Below are 9,358 nucleotides of genomic sequence, written 5' to 3' on the forward strand. Positions count from 1 at the left end.
GTGGAAATTGCAGTGAGGTTCATTATACGAATATGCAACTGACAAGAAAATTTACTTGTTTCTGTGCCAAACAAACAAAAAAGCCTCTTCCCCAGTTGCCCTCCCAATCTCAGCCACATATACAGCCCACGCAGGTACTGAGCCCTGGGGTTTCAGGGATTCAGCCACAGGAAGTGGGGGCAGGGAGCTGTCCAAATCCAGCCCTCGGCTAAAGCAAATAATAATGGCTGGAAGCTTAAAATAGATCCAGGGAGGAGCTCATTAACGTGAACACAGGAAGCAATCCCGCACCTCTGGCCTTATTCGTTTTGGAAATTGCTTTGGTCCATTTTTACTTCCTTTTATTCAATGCACCAGAACATACAGAATTTTACCAACATTTTTACCACATTTCACGATGAACTAATTTAGATTGGACAAAATAATTGTTCCACTGGGACACAGGAATTCAACTTCAGTTCAGAAAATCCCTGACATCTGACGTAGGAGGATTTATAGGTTTAGTGGAAATTGCTTTTTCCTGCTCTCCAGATTGCATCCTGTGGGTTGATTTTTTTTGCGTGAGTAAACATCCTTCTAATAATGAACAGACCAATGATGTCTTAAGAGAGAAAAAGAACAACCTTTTTTCTTTTTGCTGTTTCTGGAGAGAGCTGTTTGGATTTGAAAACCCGTCTTGGCTGTCCCAAATATGAAATTTGGCATCTTTCTTTTGTGGTGGGGATGGGTTTTGGCCACTGAAAGCAGAGTGCACTGGCCAGGAAGAGAAGTCCACGAGATGTCTAAGAAAGGCAGGTGAGTGGACATTTAGGGATACAGGATTTATGAAAAGAGGGTGTGCAAAGTGAGCTTACAGTATTGTCCTGGAAACAGCATCATTTCCAGCGTATGGTGTTTTGTGTGGATGCGTTTTTCTTCCCTTTCCCTTTGTTCTCCTGCTGCTCCCCTTTTAGAAAGTTAGAATTACGTTTTCTTTTAAAATGATGCTAGATTAGATCATTTTATCAGTGCATATTTTTTAATTCCTTATGTATTGCCCTGGGTGAAAGGTAGATTCTGGAAAATAGAATATATGCACTTTTTTCTTTTTTTTAAATCAAGGGCAATTGTTTGATGTCTGCAACCTAGGGTTAGAACAAATCTGTGAATTCTCAAATAACCAATGGGACTCTATTTTGTGAGAATGATTCTGCTGTAATTATTTGCTAGATTTGTGAATCACTTTTTAATATTTTAAAAGAAAACAAAGCAGCTTTCTTCAAGCTGTATGGCTACAAGAATCACCAGTAGATGGTACCCTACCTGTAAATTGGGAGGGCCAGGGATGGAGCTGCCTGCAGGCAAGCACTTGCCTGTGATCAACACTGAAGGTGCATGCCACCCTGTCCATGCCAGTACTTGCAGAGGGAGCTTAGACAGGGAACCGGGCTCCCCACCAGCTCCTTAGCTCTCAGCCTCAACTGGGCCATTCTGACGGCAGCACTGGCAATGTCTGTCTGGAGCGCACGCCTGCTTGCCTGGCATCAGTCAACAGTATAAGAGACTTGGAGACAACCTAATCCAGTGCTCTCTCTGTACTGATGAGGAAATGGAAACAGTAGGGCATTCTTGATTCCTGGTCCTTTATTAGCCTTAGCTTCATATTGAACTTCAGCTTTCTTTGAGTGTAAATATAAATAGTCTGAGAGATCAGTGAATATGAAAAGAAATCTAGCTTTTGGGGGTTTGGGGTTAGGAGGAGGGCTGTGTGTCTAGCGCCTCAGTGCCCTCCCCCTGGGGCTGGTGGGAGCCCTCCACACATGGGCTCCCAAACAGCCAGCTGTAGCTCATAGCATTTGTTTCAAGCTGTTCTTAACAATATCACAAAACTAGGAGCTAAAATACCCAGTGGTCTTGGTGAGCCCTGTGGTACTAAGGCCTGTTACCATCAGAGTCAGAAGTTGCATGGACAAACACTGGAACTTGTGGAGTGGTGCAGCTGCAGAGATGATTTCATCCAAATGTGCTTGTAGGGATTAAAAGCAACAACAACAACAAACTCTATTGGTCGTCATCAAAAACTTTTCCCAGGCCAGAGTTCGCGTGGTAACCTATTAGCAAATATTGGTGACTAAGAAGTCTAAGAGAGTGAAATAGACTTTCTTTTAAATTATTTTTTATTTAAAAAATTTTAATTGACAAATTATGATTGTATATATTAATGGGGTACATACAAAATGATGTAAGGATATATGCATACAATGTGAAATGATTAATTAATGTATCTGTTACCTCAAATACTATTTTTTTGTGGTGAGAACTTTTGAAATTTACTCAGTAATTTTGCAATATACAATACACTATTTTTAACTATGGTCACCATGCTGTGCAATATGTCTCAAACAACTATGCCTCCTGTCTAACTGAAACTACCTTTTGGCCAACATCTCCTCATCTCCTCAATCTCCCAGCCACTGCTAACCATCATTCTGCTGTCTGTTAATATGATTTCTATTGTTTTAGATACGGTTTTTGTCTTTGTGGCTTGGCTTATTTCACTAAACATAATGTCCTCCAGGTTTATCCATGCTGTTGCAAATGACAGAATTTCTTTTTCTAAGGTTGAATAGTATTCCATTGTATACTACATTTTCTTTATCCATGCCTCCATTGATGGACACTTAGGTTGTTTCTGTAACTTGGTTATTATGAATAATGCTGCAGTGAAAATGAGAGTGCAGATATCTCTTCAACAAACTGATTTAAAGTCATTTGGATATATACCTGGACATGGGATTGCTGATCATATGGTAATTCTGTTTTTAGTTTTTTGAGGAACCCCCATACAACTGTTTTCCATAATGGCTGTGTTAATTTATGTTCCCATCAACAGTGTTACAAGGGTTTTCTTTTCTCCACATCCTTGCCAAGCCTTGTTATCATTCATCTTTTTAAGTTTGTTTTTTTTGTTTGTTTGTTTTAGAGACAGGGTCTTGCTCTGTTACCTAGGCTGGATTGTAATGGTTTCAAGTGGTCCTCCCACCTCAGCCTCTTGAGTAACTGGGACTACAGGTGTGCTACCATGCCTGGGTAATTACAAAAAATTTTTTTTCTATAGACAGGGTCTCACTATGTTGCCCAGGCTGGTCTAGAACTCCTGGCTTCAAGTGATCCTCCCACCTTGGCCTCCGAAAGTGCCAGGATTATAGGCATGAGCCACCATGCCCAGCCATCTTTTGATAATAGCCATTCTGACTGGTGTGAGATGATATCTCATTGTGGTTCAAATGTGCATTTCCATAATGACTAATGATGTTGAGCATGTTTTCATATATCTGTTGGCCACTTGTAGCTCTTCTTTTGAAAAATGCCTAGTCAAGTCCTTTGCTCATTTTTAATCAGGTTACTTGTTTTCTTGCTATCGAGTTATTTGAGTTTCTTATGTATTTTATACACAAACCCCTTATCAGATGTGTATGACTTGCAAATATTGTCTTCCAATCTGCAGGTTGTCTCTTCACTGCATTAATTGTTTATTTTGTTGTGCAGAAGCTTTCTAGTTTGATGCAATCTCATTTGTCTATTTGCTTTTGTTGCCCGAGCTTTTGGAGTCAAATGCAAAAAATTCACTGCCTAGACCAATGTTGTGTAACTTTTCTCCTGTGTTTTCCTCTATCAGTTTTACAGTTTCAGGTCTTACATTTAAGTATTTAATCCGTTTTGAATTGATTCTTGTAAATGGTGTGAGATAGAAGGTCTGATTTCATTCTTCTGCACATGAATATCCACTTTTCTCAACATATTTATAGGAGAGATGTATTTTTGTTTTTGTTTTTTTCATTGTGTGTTTTTGGGACCTTTGTCACAAATCAATTGACTGTAAATGTATGGGTTTATTATTAGGCTCTCTCTTCTGTTTCACTGGTTGATGTGTCCATCTTTATTCCAGTTCTATGATGTTTTAATTACAATAACTTTGTAATATGGCTTGAAATCAGGTAGTGTGATGCCTCCAGCTTAGTTCTTTTTGCTCAAGATTATTTTGGCTATTTGGGATCTTTTGTGGTATCATATGAATGTTAGGATTTTTTTTATGTCTATGAAAAATGACTTGGAGTTTTGACAGGGATTGCACTGAATCTGTAGATCACTTTGGGAGTATGGACATTTTAACAAGATCAATTCTTTCAATCCATAACATATCTTTCTATTTATTTGTGTCTTCTTTAATTTCTTTCACCAGCGTTTTATAGTTTTCATTGTACAAATTTTTCACTTCTTCCATCAAATTTATTCATTAGTCTTTTTTGTAACTACTGCATATTGGATTTTTTAAAATTTCTTTTTTAGATAGTTTGTTGCTGGTATATAGAAACACTACTGATTTTTGCATGTTGAATTGTATCTGCAACTTTATTGTATTTGTTCATTAGTTCTGACAATTGTTTTGGTGAAATCTTTAGGGTTTTCTATATATAAGATCCTGTCATCAACAAACAGCAACGATTTCACTTCTTTCTTTCCTATTTGTGTGCCTTTTCTTTCTTTCTCTTGTCTAACTGCTTTGCCAAGGACTTCTGGTACTATGGTTGAATAGAGGTAGTGAGAGTGAGTCTTGTTACTGATCTTAGAGAGTGAAATAAAATTTCTTTGTAATTTTACTTTTAAAAACTTTCATTTTTTGACCGGTGGGGTGGCTCATGCCTGTAATCCCAGCACTTTGGGAGGCCAAGGCGGGCAGATCACCTGAGGTCAAGAGATTGAGACCATCCTGGCCAACATGGTGAAACCCCCAGCTCTACTAAAAATACAAAAATTAGCTGGGCGTGGTCTGAGTGCCTGTAGTCCCAGCTATTTGGAAGGCTGAGGCAGGAGAATCACTTGAACCCAGGAGGCAGAGGTTGCAGTGAGCGGAGAGCATGCCACTGCACTCCAGTCTGGCAACAGAGTGAGACTCCATCTCAAAAATAAAAATTGAAACTTTCATTTTTTTAGTTACGAAAGACACATATAAATATTATTTAAATTTACCAAAAAACGAGAAAAATTTTTTGAAACACACAGGTATTACCTATAATCTCCAAACCCAGAAGTAACCTTGTTAACATTTTTGTATATTTTCTTGTCTTTTTTGGTAAGCATATACTGAACACTAAGTAGTTTGGAATTATGCTATGCATATAGTTTTATAACCTTATTGTATTTAGCATAATATTATCTTCATGTTTACTTATTTTAAAAGCCAATAGAATTATCATTTGATTGGCTGCATAATCATGCCAATATGTAAATTAATGCACAGTGTGCCACCATTTCAGGATTTACCTCTATACAGACATTTGGTTGTTTCCTCTTGGTTATTACAAATATTCTGTATGTACATCTTTCTATATAAAAAGAGCTGCTCACATACATAATCGCTTAATTAGGATAGACTTCTGGAAGTGTTCTGGATCAAATGGCACAAGAACATTGAAAGCTCCAGATATATGTGGGCAAATCTCTTTCCAGAATGGAAGGTAGACCCAACTTATAACCCACAAGCCAGGTTAAACTTTATTTTTTGTAGCCTAAACCTTTAAAGGGCTCCCTTAATTTCATCTAGACTCTAAATCCATAAGCTGCTGGTAATTTGTATCCAGGCTTCTTTACATGGTCATGCTAATAAAAGAGCTTATAAAACATGGGCACACCAGGGGGTGAGTCCAGTGAGGTGCTATGGGTGCAAAACTGAAGGTGTTTGCACACCCCAGAGAGTGAGTGGCTCTTTAAATTTTACTCCCTACATAGCTTACCTGCCTCAATCTAGTCTCCACCCAGCAAATAATTCATGTTTTCCGAGAATCTCCATGGGAGGCACATCCAGAAAAGGCCCGCCTTCATCAATCATGCAGAATCAAGATCAGAATACCAGGGCACTGGGCAATGTTTCTAGAATAAATAAAAACTTAACTGTCTCAGGCCAAGCATGGTGGCTCATGCCTGGAAACCCAGAACTTTGGAAGGCTGAGACAAGAGGATAACTTGAGCCCAGAAGTTTGAGGCTAGCCTGGGCAACAAAGTGAGAACCTGTTTCTATAAAAAATACAAAAAAATGTAGCTGGGCATGGTGATGTGTGCCTGTAGTAGAAGCTACTCGGGACGCTGAAGTAGGAGGATGGCTTGAGCCTGGGATGTCGAGGCTGCAGTGAGCCGTGATCATGCCACTGCACTCCAGCCTGGGCCCATCTGACCCAGTCTCAAAAAAACCCCCCAAAACTTACTGTCTGTCCTCTCCTCCTCTCTTCCCTGGGAAAATGGAAACAGCCTGTCTACACTCCAGGCTCCTGGACAATGCCAGCTCAGGCTATGGGAGGGCAAACTGATCCTACCAGATGCTGAAAATACGTTATCATACATTCTTTGTTGTGCTAAAGAATTTGCGTTTCATTCTGAAGGTAAAGAGGAGGTGAATGGTCTCAACAGATTTCCATTTCAGAGACATGATGCTTGCTTGCTCAGCAGCATGATGGAGTGCCAGGAGCGGGGCTAGAGGGGAAACAGAGAAAGTAATCCAGAGTCTATGATCAGAGGCTGAGGCCAGGTAAGAGCTGCTGCAGGCTCATTCGTAGTTGAATGAGTAGGATGGGGATGGGGGAGGAATGGCTATGACAGCTTTCAAGGAGCTAGAATGGTCAGAATCTGATTGGCTCCAGGGCGAGAGAGAAGTTTAAGGTGAATGTCCAGCAGGTATTTGGATTGTACGACTGGGTTGATGGTGGTGCCAGGAAGGAGAGCAGGTGGAGGAGTAGGTTTGGGGTAAAGGTGATGAGTTTGGTATGAACATATGAATCGAAGTGTGCTTGCAAGATACCAACAGACAGCTGTCCAGTCGGCAGGAAGGGATGTAAGTCTGCAGCTCAAGAAGGAAACTGGCCTGGAGAACTAGATTTAAAGGGAGTCTCCATAGGTGGCAATGGATGAGGTGGCCGGAGATGGCATGTAGCATGAAATAAGGACTGGATCAAGGACAGACCTTGGGGAAGAGCAGCATTTAAGCAGAAGATAAAGGAAGGGGACTCAATGAAGGAAACTGGAAATGAGCAGCCAGAGAAATGGGAAGAGAACTGGAACACAGAGGTGTTGAGGATGCTAAGAGGCTATTTTTTTCACGGTTATCAAGTGCTTACTGCCGGGCAGGTGCTACCCTGGACAGTGAACTCTTCACCAATCACTAAACGAGATGCCTGCGGGCTGTGCCATCAGAGGCTTTCAGACTATGAAGGCATTCCAGCGAGGTGTCAAGGGTTTTAAGAGGGAGGGAGTGGTCAGTAGGGTCAGATCACTCCAAGGTCAAAATCAACTAGGTAGAGGGCTGAGAAGTGAGCCCTAGATATGGCAGCTAAGTGCCATTAATGATCATCCCAAGAAGAGACAGGTGTCAGCAGGTTGAGAGGAGAAGAGAAAATGGAGTGAATCTCAACAGTATTTACAAGAAACTTGGCGTGAACTGAAAGACTCAGATGGGATGAAGATGGAGACAGGAGAGATTTAGGGAGGAGGGACTTGGAGGGTTCAAAGGATGAAGAGAGGCCAGGGGCGGCAACAATGTGGCATGAAGCGTTGCTGTCGAATCCCTGTCATGCGTGACAAAGAGAAAGCTGTGGGATTATGGACTGGGGCTCTGATCGCCCTAAACGCCTTGACATTTGATTTTCGCTTAACTTAGTAGTGCTCTCTCTTCATCTTGGCCGTCTGCTCCCCGGAAAGTCTGCCTGAACTTCGGAGTCCTCACTTTATGCTTCCTGGTCCTCATCTCTCTGCTGATTACAACCTGCCCCTCCTCCTTGCAGCCTCCTGAGGCCTCTGCACCTGCTGCTTCCATGCTCACAACGCCCTTCTCTTTCTTATTTCTCTGGTCCATTTCTTTTCTTCCTCCAATATTTAGCACAAGTGTCACCTCCTCTGAGAAGCCTTCCTTGGTCTTCCCTCACCCCCTGGCTCTCAAATCTCAATTAGGTGATTTACTTCTGAGTTTCTGCAGCTCTCCACTACTCTTCTCTCCAAGGACTAATCCCTCAGCCTTTTTTGTTTGTTTGTTTAAATCTCGGCTTCTAGACTGTGAGCCCTTTAAGGGCTCAACCTGCACCATTTATCCTGGTTTTCCCACAGTGATGAATGCTCATGAAATGTTGGGCATGAATAAATGAGTGAATCCTGACCCTTGCTATTTCCTGTACTTCATTCATTCATTGATTCAACAAATATTTATTGAAGGCACTGTACTCCAGGCACTGTGCCCATGGCTTGGGAGGCAGTGGTAAGCAAAACAGACCTGCTCCTCCCCTTGAGGTGCTGACAGTCTAGTGGGGGAGACAGACCTTAATCAGACCATTTTTTCAGAATGCAAAAATCAAAAATTTTGCAGAAGGCTGGGCATGATGGCTCACACTTGTAATCCCAGCACTTTGGGAGGCCAAGGAAGGAGGATTGCTTGAGCCTGAGATTTCGAGACCAGACTTGGCAACATAGTAAGACCCTGTTTCTACAAAAACAAGCAAAATTAGCCAGGTGTGATGGCATACACCTGTGGTCCTAGCCACTTGGGAGGCTGAGGTGGGCGGATCACTTGAGCCTGGGAGGTTGAGGCTGCAGTGAACTGAGATTGCAACGCTGCACTCCAGCCTGGGTGGCAGTGAGACCTATCTCAAAAAAAAAAAATTTTTTTTTTTTTCCAGAGTGTCAGTCCTTCAAGGACCTTAGAAACACCCTCATTTTAAAGATGAAAAGAGCAATGCTTAAAAAGTTATACGACCTTGTTCCGTGATCACATAACCTACCCACAGAGCCCCACAGCCCCCACATTTCCACTTCTGGTGCTCTCCTCTCACCCTTATACAATGAAAGGAAGTTATATTGATGGACATAAAACTCAGGTTGAACCAAGTGAAAATGTTTTTGTACATCAAAATCAGTTGAATGTTAGCCATTTCATGTGGTTCAAATTAACATTTTCTTGCCTAATTCTTGCAGCAAGCCAGTAAAGTTAGTATTGTTTCCCCCATTTTATAGGAAACTGAGACACAGAAAGATCAAGTAAGTTGCCGAAGGTTAACAGCTAGTTTGGGGCTCCCCTGTGATTGAAACTGAAGTCTGGCTGGTGCCAAGTCTGCACTCGTTCCAGTACCGTAAGCGGCCTCATCAAATAAATCTAACCTCAGACAAGCAGTGGTGGCTCTTGGGATTGCGGGGATAGCATTGAGAAGACCTCGTGTGTGAGCCTTGACTCACCCCTGCTGAAGGCCTGGTCTCTGCTCCGCTCCCCAGGCCAGAGGGCAGGAGGTGAAGTGAAGTAGAGATGTTCCATCCACAGTTTCACATTCTGAAATGCATTGCAGGC

General features: G+C 41.8%; 1 protein-coding gene across 1 annotated transcript in view; it reads left to right on the top strand.

The window, feature by feature from the left end:
- Positions 1–224: 224 nt before the first annotated feature.
- GABRR1 (gamma-aminobutyric acid type A receptor subunit rho1) overlaps positions 225–9,358 on the top strand; it is a 39,341-nt gene continuing 30,207 nt past the window's right edge. Inside the window, exon 1 of the mRNA XM_017506805.2 lies at positions 225–795. Coding sequence (XP_017362294.1) covers positions 692–795 — 104 coding nt within the window. The 5' untranslated portion in view covers positions 225–691. The remainder of the gene's footprint in view (positions 796–9,358) is intronic.

Source organism: Cebus imitator, unplaced genomic scaffold, assembly GCF_001604975.1.
Source record: "Cebus imitator isolate Cc_AM_T3 unplaced genomic scaffold, Cebus_imitator-1.0 Scaffold359, whole genome shotgun sequence".
Taxonomy (NCBI): domain Eukaryota; kingdom Metazoa; phylum Chordata; class Mammalia; order Primates; family Cebidae; genus Cebus; species Cebus imitator.